The sequence below is a fragment of the Strix uralensis genome, chromosome 15 (assembly GCF_047716275.1).
Source record: "Strix uralensis isolate ZFMK-TIS-50842 chromosome 15, bStrUra1, whole genome shotgun sequence".
Classification (NCBI taxonomy): Eukaryota; Metazoa; Chordata; class Aves; order Strigiformes; family Strigidae; genus Strix; species Strix uralensis.
Window position 1 is genome coordinate 2,856,501 of NC_133986.1, and position 20,743 is coordinate 2,877,243.

Sequence of the window (20,743 nt, forward strand, 5' to 3'; positions counted from 1 at the left end):
TCGACAGAGTAGAAGAAAAGCCATTTCGCTCCATGCTGAATCCGGGAGAGATGCCTGGCCAAGACCTTCCTCTCACACGTTATTACAGGTGACCAGAGTGGCAATGCAAGGGCTCACCAACTGCTCAAGATGTGGGCAAAGATTAGTGGCCTGCCTTGCTACAGCCTCTGTAAGGAGAGGAGGTGCTGCTGTCTCCCTCGCTGTTCTGGAAAGATGGCAGAGGAGCTGGCAGCCCCAGGGGCAGGCACGGTGCCTGTCCCGGCTGCCTGGGGAAGACCCTGCGTGGACAGCAGGGCTGGTGCCCAGGGCTGTGCTGAGCCTCAGTCCATGCTCCCATCTGCTTTCTTTTCTCTCAGGTTTTCCCTGAAGGGGCTGGGTCTGACTGAGCTGCTGCCTGCAATGACCAAATACCAAGCCTGTAAGTCTCCCCTCCGTGACATGCCCCCACCTCTGTGAATGTCCCTGTGCGCCAGCCCCAGTAGCTGGGGGTTGTTACTCTCAGATACCGCATTCACCTGGGCTGTCAGCCTGGTGCCCGCAGTGCCTCATCCCAGAGTGTCCACAACACCATGCAAATAGATTAACAGTCTCACAAGTTTTGGAGGTAATTGTTCCCCTCCTTCCTCTGAGTTTAAGTGTAATTGCCGTAACTAACTTGGTACTGTAACTCGAATAGGGTTAGCAATAAAAATCACTCTACGGAATCGGGAGATAGACTATGAAGCAGACTGAATTTGCCAACTTTTCACACTTTAGGACTCCATAAATTGGGTCACTAGTATTCTGCATTTTATAATTGTTGTAAAACACGTTCAGGAAGGTTTTTAGGCTGTGCTTATTATGATGCATTGTAATGCCACTTTGGCACCACTATCACACCGTATTATACATCAGATATATAACTAATGATTATGCAAAAGAAGGTTATTCCTGACTTTTAGTCAATTCTTGATTAGTAAGATGGTTGTGTTATGCATAATAATAGACCAAATGTTTATCCTGAGGAGTCATTATCCAATACTTGCACAACTCTAATCTAAATTCCAAGAAGGACTATCCATAACAGCAAAGGGGAAATTAACACCAGAAGTTAATGGCTATTGAAAATTTTGTCTTCTTTTGAAGTTTAGATCATATTTTTAAAGGGAATCAGAAAGAAGGACGTCATGGCAAAATATGATAAAAAATTATTTTGAAATACAAAAATCTAACACTACCTGTAAAGTGAAGGAACATTTGTAGGGTAACCCTTGCACAGCATTTGAAAGCACAAATCCCGAGATTTGTTCTTTTTGATGTTACCAAAAGGTAAGGATTACCACACAGAAAAGGTAAGAATTGACTGGAGGAACATCTGGAGGATGTTGCAAAACCATTTGCAGGCATGTCTGTGAAAGAATATGCCTAGAAAGTATCTGAAGTTGTTCACTCTTTTTGTGAAGTTTCTCAGTGCTGTATTAAACCAGCTATTATGACAAGGGGCAACATACTTTAATTAGCTTTGATTTTTGTTATGTAATATATACAGTGTATTTGAAAGATGATGGATTGGGACTAGAGCGGGAGATTCTGTCTCCATCTTTCTGTGAACAAAGTACAAATGCACTCTCCTGTCAATGCCAAAGCCTTCCAAGCACCCAGAGCAGTCAATTCCTAGTAATATTGTTCACTTTGATGCAGAAACATCATACGTAAATGTTGCTTTAGAAAAGTAACTGAAATTGGAATGAAAAATAAATGACTTGCTTCAGAGACCTCACTGTAGTAGAACAGAGACGTAGACAAAAGGTTCCATTTTAAAGTGCTAATTTAGAGTGAATAGGAAAAAAAAGACAGCAAGGAAAAAGATGCTATGCACAGCTACTACATGGGAAACACTACCAAATCCAAATACTGAAAATTTCAGAGAACAAGACCATAAATAAAGAATGCCATTACTGTCACCTTGACTGACCACTTGCATAACACCAGCCAAAAAAAGCCTAACCCACAATTCCTGTGCAGAGCCTACAACTCTGTCTCAGGGTTAAAATATATTCAAGTGACGGAAAATCCATCTCATGTTCAGGTAAGCTGCTCTGAAGGTTAGTCACACTGTTAAAGCCTTTTCCCATACCTTTACTGAGAATTTCCTTGTCACGAATTTCCTTAGCTTCCATGCTACGAGGGATTTCATGGGGTTTTTTTTCTAGATTAAAGAGGGATCAGCTATCAGAAATCTTTTCACTATTTAAGCTGTGCTCACCTCCTAACCTTTTTTTTTTTTTTTTTCCCGGGGGGGCAGGAGATAAACTGAATAGCTTAAGTCCTAAGCTGCTTAAGAGTTTCTAAGCCTCTTACGGTAGGGGATGTTTTCTGAAAACGGAACGCTTTCGCAGCTTTTTTCTGACTAACCTCCAAATTTTCACATACTTTCTGAAATACAGACAAACCAGACACATTGTTCCATTAACTGCTTCCCTTATACTTTTTACAGAGGAAACAGGACTATGTGGTCCCTACAGTCTTGCAGTACACAAATTGCCCTGCCTGTCCAAGGACTTCATTTGACTCTCAGCTAATGGTGTGACCCTTTATACTGGGTTCTCATCTTTAGTCACTTCTTGCAAGCCTCACTTGTTTGGGCTTGGATAATTAGTATGAACTTTGGGCCAAGCACAGATAAGCTATGCAGGAACCAGCTCCCCCAAGACCCCCCACCCCCCTCAAAAGGCTACCAGTAAATTCGAGTTTTTGTCCCCTTTTCTGCTAAGTGCCAGAGAGTCCAGCATTAGGATCCTGGGAAGCTAGTTTCCTGTCTCACTTCATAAAACAACCATGGTTATACTATCGTCAGGATCAGGATGCTATCATAGAGTGTTTCACATAAGCATTTCAAAGAATTAGTCCTTTAAGAGTTTTCTGCTGGTAGACTGAGGATTTGCTGTATTGACATGGTGAATTGTCACCGTGTGTGACACAGGATGCTAAAACGTACTACATGTAGAATAGTCCAACGTACATTTGAGCAAGCATTGAATAAACGTCATTGTTCAATGAAGGTACAAACTCCACGGGACAATGCTTCTGCTGTAACAGTGAACCAAAGCATGTAAAAAAATTACGAGATGCTAAAGCAGAAGGGGAGAAACAGGGAAAAAAAAAAAAAAGATTAAAAACTCATCTATCAAAATATTTTTAGATTATTTCTTTACAAGAGTGAATGATTATATGAGATTATATGAGTTTAGAGTGGCCCATTAGCCAACCCTCAACACAAGGCTATTGAGACACACTATTCCCTACTTACTTACACATTTAGAGGTTGCCAGGCAGGCCACTGTGCTTTTGCCTTGATGACTGTTAAAACCTCATCGCTCTGTGAAAAGAGACAAAACAAGAAAGTGATTGGGACAATTTTACAATGAGAGTAATATGATTACAGCAAAAAAAGTAAGAGTAACTAGATCAAACTGCCTCCATACTCTGACTATGAGAAATATGCTTTGTCCTTTCTGTTATCTGGGCACCTCGTGTCCTCAGCTGCACAGGGTTTGAAGGTATCAAGGAGCCTCTATGAAGGCAAGAGGCAAGAGCAGCAAGCAAAAGACCTTGGCCAGTCTCTTTCTCTTCCGCAGGAACTGAAGTGAGCTTAAAACACCAGCAGCAGTTCAAAGACCATGTTATTTTTGCTTCTTGAGCTGAAGGGAAAGCTTTCAGAGTGGTGCACAGTGATGACAGGTATAAATAAGGAGAAGATATCTGCATTGGGGAAATACCTGAAAACAGTATGACCAAACTGAGTTTGTTCTGGTAACTCTATAACAGAAAGATAACTCTGCTGTATCCTGGGCTGTTATTCCACACATAGTAGTTTATTGGCAAAATGTGTACCTCGGGCTGTTGAATTTGTGATGCTCTGACAATCCTTGTGGCCAGAGGAATTTACCAGGTTAAAAAAAACAAGGACAGAAAAATTGCTTTTAATATGTTACAGATCTATGGGCCAAGAGGCAGACAAAAACTAGAGGCTGCTGCTCTAGGCAATCTAACACACCCTGTGAGTATGTATGATATATTATTTATTATTCTCATATATGTAAGGATGTAGAGTCCATGGTGGATACAAGTAGAGCCATTGATAGCACTTCCTCTTTGCTCTCCATTTACGCACATGAAAATTATAAGTTTAAATATAACAGACACCTGTGGAAGCCCATACAGCGTCAAAACATTGTACAAAGATTATTTACTACTCTGTAAGAATTCCTGCATCAGCAGTTTTAAACTTTATATTGGTACAATAAACCCAGGACAAAGGCAAGAGACTATTAACAAGGCTCTGATGCCCAAAAGACATCTATCACACTTTTTTAGAAGCATTTTCGCCATGTCCCTTTGGAATCCACCCCGGTAATTTGCCTAGAGTAACATAAAGTTCACAACTCGCTCACATGCTTTCTACTGTCTTCTAAAAATATTTCCCAATTAGACTAAGAAACCCACCTCATACATTACCAGTAATTGGCACTTCCAACAGAGCTGACCTTTCAGTTAGTGATAATAGTGCCATTTCCTGCTTGATAGCAATAGTTCTCATACCTCAGACTAGCTCTAGTCCATATACACCCCCTGTTTAAAGAAAACTATTTTTACTGCTTGTTTCTACCACTCTCAATATTTTCTGACTGACTCTTTTACCCAAGCAAGGTAATTATAGTGCTGATGGGCCCTCTCTGTAACACACAAGGTTTTCAGCCTCAGGAATACATATGTGATATAATCTCTCCCTCAACCTAAGTGGATGGATAAGCTACTTCTTAACAATCCTTTTTATAAATACAGATGCTTGGCCAAAGCCTTTACTATATCAATAGTAGACTATGTCAGCTAAGATAGCTGAAAGTCTGACTCTATAAAGGCAAGTAAGTATAAAAGGATTTATTCAAACTCCCATACTACTCATATAGTTAGAATAAAGAGAATGATGATGAAAGGGAGCAATCAAACAGCACGCAGCAGAGCTATGCCAGCGGGTGCATTCACCGGGACAGGCCCTGGGCAAGCGGCAGCAGGCTGAGCTGCCGCACAACCCTCTCCCAGCTGCCACGCTGGGCTGGGCAGAACCGAGCAGAGATACGCTCTGTGCAGGAGATCTGCATCACATCCAGGTTCACCTATGGCAACCTTCTTCCTACCTCCATGTCTTCAAATGTGGAAGGCACAGCTTTCTTCTCAAAGTGACTTAAAAGGAAATTGATTAAATGAAAAAAGTTAAAAGTCTGAAGTTAAAAGTCATTACTTGTCTTTCTCTGCCAATGGAATTTGCCTTAATTTTTAATTTTTCTTGTTTCAACATCCTAAGACTCTCCAGCCAGGCATATCTTCATTTACTTGCCTTGAGAACACATTTGCATTCAAAATTACTAACTGTGTATCGTACATCCTAAAGAAAGTTCATTATGAACGTAGATGGTTACATTTATTAAAATAATACACTGCTTATCTAATAGAAGCCAGCAATTCTGTCAGTAACATCCAAATCACTCATGTCTGAAAGCATTTTAACATGTGCTATTCAAATTAAAAATGGATACCAAGAATGGATGATCTATGATTAATAGTGAGTGCAGAGGGAAGGAAACGGTGCACTCCGAAATCCCCCGATTTTTAAGGGAGGTGAAAACTGAGATGCAAGAGCTGAATTCACGGCTACTTCCTGAACAGTAACCAAAATCAAAAGATGCGAAATCCAGCATTCTGTTGGGCCTGGAATAAAAATACCCGTTTTTGGTACCTAGAGCTCCTTGACAATTACACGGAATTAAGCTAGAACTTGAATTAAATCATTGTTATTCCAGACTGATATTCTAATTACGCAGTCATGTCTATCATGCAGATTTGTAATCTTTCTATTTAAAAAAAAAATTAAAAATGTAACACCTACACTGCTATTAATGCCAATGTATATTTACTCTACAGGCACTGATAGACAGACAGATACCCGAGTAGATATTTTTTACACTAAAGAGTTTTCCTTGGACAAGTGTTTATGTCAAGAAGATGAAATCCTGGAAAACAATAGAGTAAACTCTGCTTGCTGCCTCCTTGGGTCTGTGAGGCTATTGCTGTGTGAGGTCTGGCTGCCAGGCTTTGTGTCAGCCTGGGGCACCCAGCTCCACTCACCGCTGGTGGTGCCACCAGCCTGCATCTCTCCAGCCTCCTGCAGGGAGCAGGCTCGAGCTGTTCCTCCAGAAAAGCGGTGACCTTCCTCTGCCTCCAGCCTCTCCAGCTGACCTCCACATTTTTAAGGGAAGGTGATGAACTCAAACAGCCTTGTGAACAACCTACAGATAGAGAGCAATCTATAGAAAAGATACAGAGTTTGGATTTGCTGGCCAAACTCGAACTCATTAGCTGTAATTTATTGGCAGATGGTAGAAGCTGAGAGGATATGAAATGCCTGAAGAGAAACTCACGAATTAGTAATATACAACTAGTTGATATAACCCAACTGCCTTGAATAACCCAAATGCACAGCTTTACAGTAGAGGAGGCATAAAACACCACATCATTTTTATGAATTTTAGTTAACATTTTCATATGACTTGCTGTATTACATTTGTACCCATTTTTCTCTCCTCTTCATATTCCCAAAGTTTTGCTTTGATTTTTGAGGTAAACAAACTTTCAAATTCACGTCAAAATAGGGCAAAAAGAACTATTATATTTCACTATGGTGTGTTGCAAGTTGTCTTGTCATCATTTATGTATTTGGCTGGGAAGCAATGATTCCCAAGTAATGAAACTGTTAGGTTTTGAAAAAGAAAACAAGATCATTTGCAAAATGATGAAGTGTCAAAATGTTACAAGGTCAGCACAAGTTAAAGGGCAGGGCACCAATGCTCTTGCTTGGAGCTGCTGAAAATCCCTTAGGTAAAGTCAGATACACACTTCTTCCAAGAATAATAGGAAAAGAAAAAAAAAAGGAAGAAAAATTGTCAAACCTATGTTATGCCTCTGTGCATGTGGAAGTTGTCAAGGAGTGAATTTGGGACTATCTGTCAGTTGTTACAGAGATATGCAGGAGGAAAGTTGCTACCCTCTTTCCTTTTCACATTTAAGGGGGTTTCCTCGTTGAGTACAAATCACAGAATTGATACTTAGGAATTTGCAATTGAGTTTTTGCTCAGCTTCTTTTGGGCATATCGGTATCACGCAGCAGAGTACAAGTATGAACTTCTCCTGCAAGGGGAGTGAGGGCGTGTGGCGCCGTGCTGCACCGCGGGCCAGCCCCGGCACCCCATCGCCGTGCGCAGGCAGCCTCTCCCGGGAGCAACGCGCCCTGCTCCTCGGCAGCCTGCCTGCACCAGAGTACCTGTGCCTCCCTTTGCTGTGAGAACTTTCTACCGTTGATGCAGCATCTCTGCTACTCCTCTAAGTAGGAAGTAATGATTTAATAATCAAATTAGTATAAGCTCCCAGGAGTCTTCATGGTAAATCCCTCTGAAAAGTGTGGTTAGTCATAATCACTTACAAAACTTGGTATAAAATCATTGTAGAGCCTACTGAAGACTCTTCTTCAATTTTAGTTATTAGTTCAGTTACAAGGTTTTGGTTTCCAGCTGAAAGAGAATGACCCCTTCTCTACACGGTTAAATGTTGCTCAAAAAGCCCAGTGGAGCCAGAGTAGTTTTTAGATTGACTTCAGGATTTTTGGGACTGTGGCCTAAAATAAAACATGCAAAAGTAGCAAACAATTATCCTTTTCTCCATATCTGCTTTCTACGCTTGTGTTTCAAGCTGGGGGTAGGTGATTGACTCAAAAGTGCTTCCCTATGAAAGTCCTGTCCTCCAATAAGTCCTAATAGCATGATTTTTAAAAGTTGATAATGTCATTCTAATACAGACAGTCTTTCCGACATTCTGAAGTTGGTAAAAACTTACATCCGTTTGTTCCTGCAATGTACAAATGAAGGCGCACGCAGAATAAAGTAATTAAATGGCAACAAATAGAACCCCATAGTATGAAACCACTGCTAAATTAGATTGTTCAGCTGTCCACTTTACAGAAGATTAAAAACATTTCCTCATCTTCAAGAACAGAAAGTGGGATATAGCAGCATTGAAAGCAGAATTTGCTTTGAAGTCTTTCTCAATCAAGGGGATTTAAAACAACTTGTTTAAAGGGTAACATCCATTAAAATGTAATGAAAGCTTTCAGCAAAAGTTTTAAGTATCATCTGAATACCTTTAGAATAAGAGAGAGATTAGTAGGATCTGGAAGGCCATGTAAACTATTTCACGTGCTCCTGCTGCTTTTTGGTAATCAACATTATAAGTATCTTTTCTGTACTGGAGGTTATTTTTATGAGTAATTTTTATTACTATTTTTATTTTATGTGTGCCAAATAACATTAGAAAATGTTACTGTGCAGATCACTTAGCACTTCATAATAATGATTTGATTCACTTCAGCTAAACAAATGACAGTGTATTATCCGACCTCAAAATCACAGTCAGATTCAATGGACTGTGGGAATGAAAAACACCTGTTTTGAGCCAGAGCTTAATTTCACTCATTTCACACCACCACTGCTTGGCATTTGTTCATTTGTTTGAGAACAGAGAACACTTAATTCCGTCCACAACACTCATCCTCATAATATCTGAATGCCTTTCTATCCACAGTGGACTCATTTTCACAAGATTCTTAGAAAGTAGAAAAAGCAACATTATCCTCAATTCACAGATGATGAATAGAATGTCTTCTGGAAACAAACCTACATATCTGAGTTTTAAGATAGCATCTCCACTGCAGGATCATCCCTTTCCCTCAAAAAATGATTTGTTATTGAAAGAGAAAGAGATAAGGGGGGAATGAAAAAGTGTAATGGACAGTATATCTTCTGTGGGGAATCAAATGCTATGAAAATGTGAATGATATAGTGCTTTGGAGGGATAGTTGGGTGCTCTTAAAAGCCTATCAGTCTTCTATGATTAGTATAAATAGACCTTATTCCATCTCCACCCTATGCAGACACACAGAAATCACTTTAGGATGTGAAAAGTGTGTGTTCAGCATCCCTAAGATGTCTTCAGCTCATGAAAATAGTTTCAGGCTATCATAAGTCTTCAAAACCTCGAATTTTGGCTCTTTGTTGCTATATACCCTGTATAGTTAGATCTCGTTACAGAGCAGTGTTAGGAGGAAACATTTAAGAGATGATACAAACATCTGCTTGCACGCTCTGAGCAGCCAGGTAGTCTACCCAAGGAAGCCTGAAGACAAGAGGATGCTATAGCTATTCCTCTTGTGGGCTTAGGTACCTCACTCATTGCTAAAAGGACGTGTTTACTTCGGCCTGGCAGCGTGAAGATCGCTTCTGAAAGCGGAAACCTTTCTTCTAAACTAGGAATGGTGACAGTGTTTGCTATAATGCTCTACTAGTGTTTATACCTTTGTATAGGTACAATTTTCTATCAAGGGGTTTATGTTTACAACTGTCTTGCAACTGTCCCCACTGCTGAGTGAAAGACTGTCTAGGTAGACATTGCTATCTAGTCTACTGATGAAACTACCACAGCCTGAAAAAAAGCTTCAGTTTTGGGGCCAGAGTGCAAGACTCATGATGACTAGGCTACTTGCTGAAGAAGGAAGAGTTCTGAGCTCTGGACTATGATTTTTTATTTAATAACCACTTAATACTATAAAGATGTTACCAGGTAAGAGGGAAATGACTGTAATTTTAAGCACATGTATTTAAATTCTACAGAAGTTATGAGTGAGGAGTACCTTCTTCGATGCCGTAGGATTGTTATCATTCAATAGCATAGCCTTCAGTAGAAGCTGGATTGCTATACTCATTTATGAAGAGTTTCACTGCAGCGATAGATGTGCCAGAAGGCACATTACAAGACCAGAGGGAAAAAAAGGTACTATTTTACCCCAATACAAATGCACACTTGCTTTCCAGGGTGAGAGAAAAATAAAGACCAATCTTGTCTTTAAAGTATGAACACAAAATACCTGGCTAATTAATGCTCAACACATTATGGACTTCCAAAGGTATTAGTTGAAATATGGCATGTTTTCTCCTGGTTGATAAAATTTGTAGACATTTTGTCTACCTCAGATTTACAAATGTATTTGAATGAAAAGGGGACACTGATATAGACCCATTACTGAAATTTGCAGAAGCTTTAAAAGAAAAAGGAAGTAACTGTCTGCTCAGTGATAATAAAATATTTCTGGGATAAAAGCAGCTACATACAGCTTTATTTGCTCTGGAGTTCATCTTCATGAACTTCATGAACACATTCGCTTTATAGTAACTGTGAATGTGACCTCCTGTAATGCACTCTGAATGGGCATGTTTTATTAACTCCATAAGCAATCGTCTTGCTTTGAGTCTGCCCAGGTTTCTCAGAATTTCTTGTTTATACGGAGCATGTCAGAAGTTTCCCACAGATATTAACATGGTCATTACAAAATTTCACCTGCAAGGCTACTATCGTGAGCTGGTAATACATCATGCAACACATCTATTTTTCTTGAGATGCAGTCAAGGAGTCTGCTGAAGTTGCCCTAAGCCTCAGTGCTGACATGCAGTTCTTTTTAACATACAGAGATTTTTTTATGAAAAATGCACAGAAGCTGTTATTTCCCTGTTCATAAAAAAAAGCATTTTTGAAAAGGTTAAGCTTTTAGTCACAAATTACCTCATTTTGAAGGAAAAAAAAGGCCCATAATTAAAGACAAAGACCATTTGATGACAACTAAATTCTGTTTAATTCTATGGCTGACTTAGATTCAGGCAGATTATACCTAAAGCCAGTAGCACAAATACGCTTCAGTCAGTGGAATTATACCAGGATTGTGTGCCTGTTTGACTTCTCTATGCTTACGATAGTGATTTTGTGGCAGCTAATAAAACCACACATATTATAAGATACATAAACATGCCTGAATGGAATTCATTATCTGATCATAGTATATACAAATTCAATATTTCCCTGTAAAAATAGCCATTTCTTTAATTAAAAAGTCTTATTTCTTCAAGACTAGGTAATGACATTTCAGGGAATATAACATTTGTATTTTTCAGTTCACCAAATATGAAGTCTGTGGGAATTTCCAGGCTTTTAAAAATTATCCACTCAATTACATAAGCACAATTTTGGGGTTGAGATAGATAAAGAAATACTGTTGGGGTGCACCTAAAGAAAAATGAAAGGGAAGATGAGAATTGAAATCCAGTCCTGAATTGTTACTGTCTGAACAGGTCCCATTTCAGGAGAGCAAGTAATGCAGAGCTTCAGGAGTCCCAGCTTAACTGATCTGTTGTACAGGAAAGCTTTCCTGAATCTGATACTTCGCAACTTTGTATTCACTTTAACAAAGAAAAACCTCTCTGTTAGATAATCAGGTGGAGAATTTTCTGAAAATGTGGATATTGTCCATATTTTCCAGACAATATGGAAATATGTGTTTAAGCTACAATTTCAGGATGGTAACTGCATAGCTGACAATGCATGTTTTTAAAAAAAAAAACTTTTAAAAGGGAATTATAGGAATTATAATTCTTGATTTTGTTAAAAATTACTAGGATGGGATGCAAAAACAGGTATGTTCATTGTTAGTCTTAGTATATATCCCAAAAACACTGATTCACTTTGCATTAACAACCTTCTGCATTACCTGTCCCACAGGGTTTTCTTTCAATGAAGTGGTTGTTTCAGGAGGGGAACGTAGGCTGAAATTAATAACAGAACTGTTGCTAATGGCAACATTGAAAATCATATGCTCTATTTCATTTCCGTTAAGGTGCAGTTACATAATCTAGGGTGTCCCAATAAAGCCATAATTCATTTTTGCATAGTATAAAGCTCAGCAGTCTGTGCTAATGAGCCCTAGGTATGCTCTGAGTACCTGAGCTCTCATTTTCTGTGGCTGAGCAGATGCTGTAGGAAAAGGGTCTCCCCTGTTAATCCACTTCTTGATTGCGTGTTGATTTTCTACTGCACATTTTGCTTCATTCTACATAGAATGCTTTGCTGTCTTTAGGACTGCAGAAACATTTTTGGATCCTAAATTACTTTGCCAAAAACAAGGAAAGATCTTTTCACTACACTTAGGAATGGCTACTTTTTACAGTAGGGGATTAAACCAGGTTTTGAAGCTGATAAGCTTTGATAAGTGGTGTAACTCCCACCCTCTGCATAGTAAGTTTATCCAATACATACCCTTTTGTCCTCCTTCTGCCTTACTTTCCCAATTTCATCAATCCTTAGACTAAACTAGCCTTTAAACCAATATCTAAGTTCTATAGAGCTACTGTTATTTTAAACTCAGAAATGGTTTGGAAACAGTGAGCGCACCAGAAAAGAAAGGGGGTAGGGGGGCGGGGGGGGACAAAAACCAATCCAACACACCAAGACATTCTGCATACAATAAAGCAGATGTATGCAACTGAATGGCAACATGCAAGCAGCAAGACAAAAACTGCATTCACTGGAGATAATGATAAAAGTGTTTTAAAGCACTAGGTTCCCTCATCAGATTCATATTCAGGTAACTACGGCATTTTTTGCTCAGACTCCTTCAAATAGTTTCAAAAAAGTCCGGGATGAAAGCATTGAGTAAGGTTCTTGGGCATGCTACGAATAAGTGAGTTTCAGCTGCTTAAATCTCAGTAGAAAACCTCAGGAGAAGGCTGGGTCTGCCCTGAGAAACAGCCCAGAGAATGGGGACAGAGAAAAACTCTGTCTTCTGTCACTTGTGGCAGTGAGACTCCAGCTATCATGATTATTCATTCTGCGGCTTCTCTCAGACATTAGCCAAATGTAGTAGTTTGAACAGAGGAGGAACAATTATTTGGATAATAGCAAGTGATTTTAAATAAGACCAGCAAAGTAGCTCAGGATGTGAGCTTTCCTGACCCTTGATAGCATTTTGACAAATGAATGTAGTTTGATTTTTTTTCCATTCAGAATGTACAATATAAATATTCTAAATGTGCTTTAAGTGCTGCACAGAGGCAATCACAACAACTTCATTTCCCTTCAGTAAAGATGCTGTGTGTAAGGACCCAGTATTATTCCTTAAAAAAAACCCCAAACCAAAAAACCCCACCAAAAAAACTCAACCGAAAATGTAGCCTTTAAACAAATTAAGAAATTGAGGATCCTATCATGAATCATATTTTCTGTAATCTGGAAATGAGTGTTCTTTTAGAGGAATTTATTTCACATTTCTTCCTCCCCCTGTACACTTTCAGCCATTGCCATGACCAACAGGTTGCTGCCCTCATGGACCATTTCTCTGGCACTGCATAGTCTCATGGTTTATGCTTTGACATTAATGTGTCTCAGAATTTAATGATCAAAACACACATGTCTCAGATTTTGAATAAAGTCATCTCAATCTCTGACAGGACTTCCAAGAGCTGGGTTTTAAGAGGAACATCAGAGATTTCTCCGTGGAATGGAGATGTTGCCATTTTTCCCATTGGGGCTGCCTTAACACCTCCTTTCCTTGGCACTCCCCTTCCCTTTGAAAAACAACTCAGTCTCAGGTCAGATGAAGGTTATCTCCCTACCTGGTGCCCACACTACTTGTTGCTTAAAGAGCTTCAGGTATCTTTAGATCAGTTAATGTGGCTATACTTTACATGCAACATTGAGCAGAATTAATGTTAAAAGAGGAATTGTATAGGACTTACAGCTTTAAAAACAGTAGGAGCTGCTATTAGAGTGACATCTGCAATTGATATAATTAACATACCAGTGAAGAGCTGTTAATTCCACTGTAGAAAGTACTGTTTTGGTTTCTAGTTGCTTACTTAGAACAGCAAAAACAGAACAGAGAAATAAGAATTAAACCCTGTGGCCACAGTGCTGCATGTCATCCTATAGTAATCAGAGATAAATGGGTGATGTTTCTGTAATAAGCCAGACACGAAGAAATGTGTTTGTCTTAAGGAACGTCTCTAAAGTACGCTGGAAAATCCCTAGGACATCAAACTGCTGAGTGTAGCATTCATGTAGTTATTTTATGGTCAGAATAGTTCTAAATTAAGGAACATAAACAGAGGCTTGCACTCTAAAAGAAGGTATTCACCATATTGCACTGTACTCACATGCCGCAATATTAATTCTAAAACTAAGAAAATAGAAACAATCGCTGCTGTGAGGTCAGGATAAATGTAAGTATTTTCATTTTAGCTGTAAAATACCACTAACTGGTAGGGACACACCTTAAAGCTGTCTACCTGATTGTACTGCTAAAAATGCTTATTGTGATGTACATGCCTTGCTATTTCCCATGGCTGTTTTCAAAATATATGTACACTGACCTATTTATATGCTTATCTCTAAATCTTATATGCTGAAGTAAGATTTAAACTTTAGAGTTTAGCTGTTACTCATGTTATCATGAAATGACACAACGCATTATTATGCCGTGAAACAGGCGTTTTGAATATCCCATGACATGTTCAGAGCCAAAACCAGCACACTTCTCATTCCAGTAGTAAAGCACATACTTCTATTGGGATCATCTCGTTTGTATTCCTTTAGGCATCTAATAAACGCTTTCTTTTCTAGTAACAACCTAATCAGAATTGCACAGTATTAGAATTATGCTCAGTTCTTTTAAATCAGGGATACTGTGTACGGATATTTATTTTCCTTCATCCCTTTTTTTTCTCTCCCTCGAGTCCCCTCTTATACCAGACTCCTGCGGTGGGATTTCCAGAACAGTGAACACAAACATTGTACAAAAGTAGCAGGCCAGACTGGTCTTCACTAAAGTCCTAACTCCAGGTGTTAAAGTAACTTTATAAAAATCATTTACTGTCCCTTAAAATAAAATTAAGTTGTTTTCCTGTTACTAATCTCTAAAGAGATTAGAACTGCTCCATTATTGCAGGGCAAACTTCCAAAGTGGTTAATAATCAGAGCAGCAAAGCATGGTAAATGCTGTATCTCATTATGAAGACAGTGCTTGGACTCTCTTCACTGAAGTAACTTTAAAGATACATCATCCTTTGGCTAATCAGGATGAATGTTTTTAGGGTTCATGTTTCTAATGCAAAAGCATGCAAAATGCACAGGGTCATTCCATCTTGTCTTCTGACACTGCAATTGTACACTGAAAGAAACATGGAAATGTTTACTTACAACAGAATTCCTGAGTTGTTGCATGACAGTAACTACTGAAAGACTATTATATACAATCACTGTGGCATTCTCTAAAGTCTGATGAGCTAGTTAATAGCACTTTGTATTTTCATGGCACCTTGACTCCAGGAATTTAAAAATGCTTTTAAACAATAATTAAGTTCTAGAGCTGTCCTGTAAATCGTGTGCACCATCATACAGACACAGAAACTATGGCAAAGTCAGCAGACCAAATAAACCACTTACAGTTCAGAAAATTTTTTTCTAGGCATGTTTACTGACTTCCAGCACTATGATGATACAGCAACATGCCTTGCAAGAAATATGACTGACAATCATACCTCCACTGGTCTTATCTATAACTCTAAAGAAATGACACCTGCTAATCCACAAATAAAGGTGGGGACACCAAGCTTTCTCTACAATACTGAATGACTTGATGATCCACCTTCTGATAATCTAAAGTAATTACATACTAACATGGCACCATCTACAATCTGGACTGTCAATTTGAATTTGTGGTTAAAATCTTACTTAATTCAACAAGCATGATGAAGCTTGCTGAAATATATTAACTACATTAACTTTGTATTAACTATCAAACAGATAATCTATGGCTCAAACCACATCTTTCACAAAACCAAAACCCACGTAAAAGCACCCTAAAAGGCATGTTATAAACCAGGCCCTTAGCAGGCGTGCAGTTGGCTTTGAAGAACAAATGTGTGTCTTTCTAATACACACCTGACTATAATGGGTTTATAAATGAGAACACTTGTCTAAGGAAGACAGATGAGAATTTTAAACAATTCTTTTCCCCCAATACAATCTACAAAGCTGGAAGCTTATTATATCTCATCCTGTTCTGGAATCACTGCATTATAATCTATGCTTGGGAAAAAAAAAAGAAATCAACCCTCAAAAAAATTCTCTCAAACTACTAGTTCAGCCTCATCTGTCTCTACCCCAGTCAGAAACCAAATGACCTTTTGCCACGCCAACCAGTCGTGACAATTGTAATGTCAAAACTAAGTTTTCTGTGCACCAGCAGACTTTGTACAGTGCTACTTGCTGTGCCAAAAACCAAACAGAAGTCATAACATTTCATGGGAACTGTACAAATGAAATAAAAAAGAAAATATATTATGCCCTAGAAAGAAATCACACAGTCAAGAAAAAGGGAAATCCAATCTCCAGTAAGATACATTCTGATGGTCAGGAAAACCTACAAAATATTTTCAAAGCCTTGGAACTAAGATCCATACTCTCTGCTTACAAACAGTTCCTGTGTCTTACATGGTCGTTCTCCTCCCCAACACCCAGCTGTCTAATTAATTAAACATAGTCAAAGTTCAAACTTTAGAATTACCTTAAGTTTTGAGCATTATCTCTTCCTGTAAACTTTCCTCCTTTCAAACATTTATGAAAACACTGGGATCAAAACCCAGCACTACTGAGCCGAGGCTTAATGCTGTTAACAACCCAGCTTCAATTTCTCCAAAATGTTCTGCTCATTTTATAGATGAAAACAACCCTCTTTCTAAAACAAAGATCTGAAAAGATCTCAATTGCTCGTAGGCTTACATGTTAACAATTATTCATTCTCTGAGTCAGAGTTGCTCTATACAACAGGCAAGAACATTTGCAAGTGCAGCTATTATTCACAAATAATGTTAGTTTACTTCTCGAATAACTGAATTATACAGAGGTTACAACTCTTGAAGGAAGGCACTACTTACTGTAAGCGTGGCCAGGTGAATCTGAATTTAACACTTTATAAGATATGATCAGACTACTGAAGTAATTAGGATTTTTTTTTTCTTTCCATCTGTTTCACATATAGTTCTTTGCATCTTTCCCAGATACAGGCATTGCTGAAGTGCTCTGAATACCTCTCCCTTCCTGATCAGGGAATACAGTCCTGATTGTATCAGCCCCCTTCTCAGAGACTATTCTCTTAATCACTACTTCCTACGGCTCCACAAGAACTTACAAAAAGCCTTAAACATTCACAGTTTCTTTTTTCTGCTTTCAGGTCTACATTTCTACTGATTTGTTCTGCATATTTTTTCTACAATAAATCATCCAGCATTATTGGTCCCATGTGGCTGCATGCCTTTCATTTTTGTGAAGTAAAATCCAACCATCTTATTGACTGCAGCTGCTTTTAAATACACTTTGGTGTCAGCAGTGATTTACTTTTTAATTACATTATTTTATTTTAGATGAGTGGTCCTATTGTTTTCTTAACAGCTGCTTTAAAGGTAGTGCTCAAATAAATGAAACTTCAGCATCTGAGCAAGGAAAACAAGTTAATTCACAATTCCTTAACAAAAGAATTTCCTACAATAACATTCTCAATGAAAATATTGCCACACTTCCCAAATCTTTTACATTCTAGTGTGATGATTAAGGGAGTCATTTCCTTGAAGTATGTTCTATGTGAGCATTCTTGGGAAATTCTTGCTAAAAAGACCAGCAGGGACAGTACAAAGATAAGATTATTTCTGTCTCTCTTCCAAAAGCCTGGGAGACTGTTTTACCTGTTTTCTGTTTCAGCTGCAAAGACAATTTCTGAATCCAATGCTCACCAAAATTAAAGACTAGGGATTTGGTCTTAGTAGAAGGTCCATTTTTGTCCTGTGATATGTGTATGTAATTTCTCTTGTCTGCAGGAGCACATTTATGCTGTATCTAGGGCAAAATTGAGCATATAGGTAAGCTGGTATTTCTCCAGGGAGAGATTATAATCAGTACAAACAAAACCATCACAATCCATTGCAAAAATGTACTCTCTGCAGTGGAAATGTGAAGCAAGAAAACATTTGTGAATGTGGAAGGTACAGGTTTATCCATGTTCTGATTAGTTGATTTTAACCAGTATTTCTTGAAAAAATATCCTGGGAATGCACTGCATATTGTTTCTTTGACACATGCATGAAGTATCAGATACTAAAAATATTTATGTAATCTTATTAAATATTTTATGCACTTTCATTACACTGAAACATTGTGACCACAAATGTTAAATATGTCCACTGGTTTCAGATCAAGTAATTGCTTTCAATTTTTATACTACTGGCCACTATTAATCTGGCTGAATGAATGATGGGGAATTGTACGTTTTTGTAACACTGTTTTTGTATAGGATATGCAGAATTGAGAAGTAGCCAAAGTAATATCTGTGGCCCACAATTCCTTCTGATTCTATGTATCTGTCATAAAAACCTGTGCAGTGCAAGCGTAACTTCATAGTGAGGTGTGCCTTTTTCTATTTTTACCCCAGTTACTGTCTGAAGGTCTTTTTCTGTTCCTTGCAGCAATCATCTTCAAAAGAACAGAGAGGAGGGAAGAAAGGGAAGGAGCAGATCTTTTAGGCTACTGAGCAAATAACAACAAAGTAGTTGCCATGGGGGTCTTAACATTACTTTGAATCTGGGCCTTGTTTATTCAGTACTAGAAATGTGTTTGGTTGCTGAAAAACATGTAACAATTGCTTGAGATTATTTTTCAAGGAGCAGTTTGCAACCCTTGTCCTCCTACGCCACTGAACTCTAAAGGAGCAGGTCCAGAAAGAAGCCAAAGTGGTAAACCCTGCAAGACCACCCCAAGAAAGCATTAATAACTAGCGTCTCCATTTACCCATTAACCAGACACGACTCTGGTTGGAACTGAGTTGTGACAGTCATCTCCTTACTATTCTGGAGATGTTCAAACTGTAGGTGCCCTCCTGCTCTCCCTGTAGCCATGTTCAGAACAGCGATGATCTGGTTTTAAATGTTTTCTGTCTGTTTTCAAAGGGCACACTTACACTCTTCAGCTATGGACTGAATGTAGGAAAAAAGCCACAGATAAATGCTAAACATGCAGTCAATTCGATCTCAGGTCTAAACTCTTCCTTTTGGATATATTTATCTGCTGAAACTGAAAGCTTTACAGGCATTTCTGAGGATAGAATCTAACTTTTGTTATTAAAAACAAGAGGTTAGGCATTTTTTCCTCCTGTGATCTCTTGCTAGTATTAGAGCAGGGAACTCTTACTGTATTCATTAGCTCTGCACATTTTGTTTTTTCATCTGTTTGCTTACCTAGGCAAAGAAGCAAAAATATATTTAGGAGCTCCATAATTCTGCAGCCCACAGAAGGCTTCATGAATGCACAGCGCCAGGATTTCAGAATCTATACCATCTACATGCCACTTAATTCCATTTCCTTTACAACAACATTACCTCTGATGTGTCACAGAAATCTCTAGGGCCTAGAAATGACTTATGAATTAATTACTTGAAGCATAATCATTAAGAAAATAAATTTACACATCACGATTTCACATTCTATTTCATTAACATTCTAGGAAAAAAGAGAACATTCAGCAAGTTTTCATGTCCACATGCAAAAACTTTTATGCCAGAACACATTGAAGGTGAAAAAAGAGCTTTGTATGGATTTCAGTGAATACAGAATTTCAGTCACATGGATTTATGTTGAGCACCATAATACCTGGTTCTATGAAGTGAGACAAACTCGCCAACAAAATATCATGGATTTTTTTCTTAGTAATGACAGAAAGTCAAAGACAGGAGCCGTCTTCTATGTTTGGAAGGTACCTGGAGTATTTTGGGCTCTAAAACTAGTAAAATAAAATGGATGCATTCAGCAGCTCAGGGTGTTTGCAGCTTTCAGGTCTTTCTATGGGCAGATGTCACATGGTGGGCACTCACGCATTCCAAGTGCAAAGAGCCACCTGGCTAGACGCATGAAATTTGATTATATTCGCAATCATCATGGTTAAAAGAACAATGACAGATTCTTCAAGATCTATCTTCTTATCCCTTTTATTATACTACATCTGGATATTCTGAACAGCTTCTAAAACTATTTCACCTTGATTCACTTGGAGAGAAAAAGAAGAAAAAGAAAACGATTCAGAGGAGTATTAAGGTTATTGCTGACATCTGTCTCAGAAAATTTTAGAAGGAGGGAAATAGTGGATCCATTTATCTCAAAGTGAAACCTGAAAATACATTGCTAAGGATTTCCATGAGTCAAAATGGACCATTCTAGAAAGAAATTGGGAAAAAGGCATAATAATCTTCAGCCTCACAACTGGAGAGCCAGTTGCAGTGGGACATGCTGTCAGTTTCTACAAAGATGGAGAAATCTTAGTCTAACTTCCAGATTTCACAGAAGACAAATTTCCAGAAGAGACATCTAAAAGGAATCACTTGGAACACACTGTTATATCCATTTAGGAATTCATGTTTGTTTGAATTTTAACATAAGGCCCCTTGGATGAATTTGCACTCTCTTGAGAAGCAAGAGGTCTATCTTGCTTATAGAACACCTAGTTTTTAGTGTATTTTTCCACAAACTTGGGCTTTTATTCTAGGCTGTGAAATTGGAATGCTTTACAAGGAATTTGGCCTTGGAAAATCTAGTTTATAAAATTACCACAAGTTATTGTTATTATTAAGGTGTAATTGAAGAAAGTCCAAGACTGTTACTAGTTTGCAAAGCTGGAAGATGGGATTTTCCATTTTAGTAGAAGATGGATTTTCTTAAAATAACTTAAGTGAAAATA

At 38.4% G+C, this 20,743-nt stretch overlaps 1 protein-coding gene across 2 annotated transcripts in view; it reads right to left on the minus strand.

Annotated features, from left to right (window-relative positions):
* Window positions 1-20,743, minus strand: part of SPON1 (spondin 1) — a 358,480-nt gene that overhangs the window by 34,563 nt on the left and 303,174 nt on the right. For both annotated transcript variants that reach the window (XM_074884793.1, XM_074884792.1), the window contains exon 7: window positions 3,294-3,358. In XM_074884793.1, the coding sequence (XP_074740894.1) occupies window positions 3,294-3,358 (65 nt within the window). The remainder of the gene's footprint in view (window positions 1-3,293; window positions 3,359-20,743) is intronic.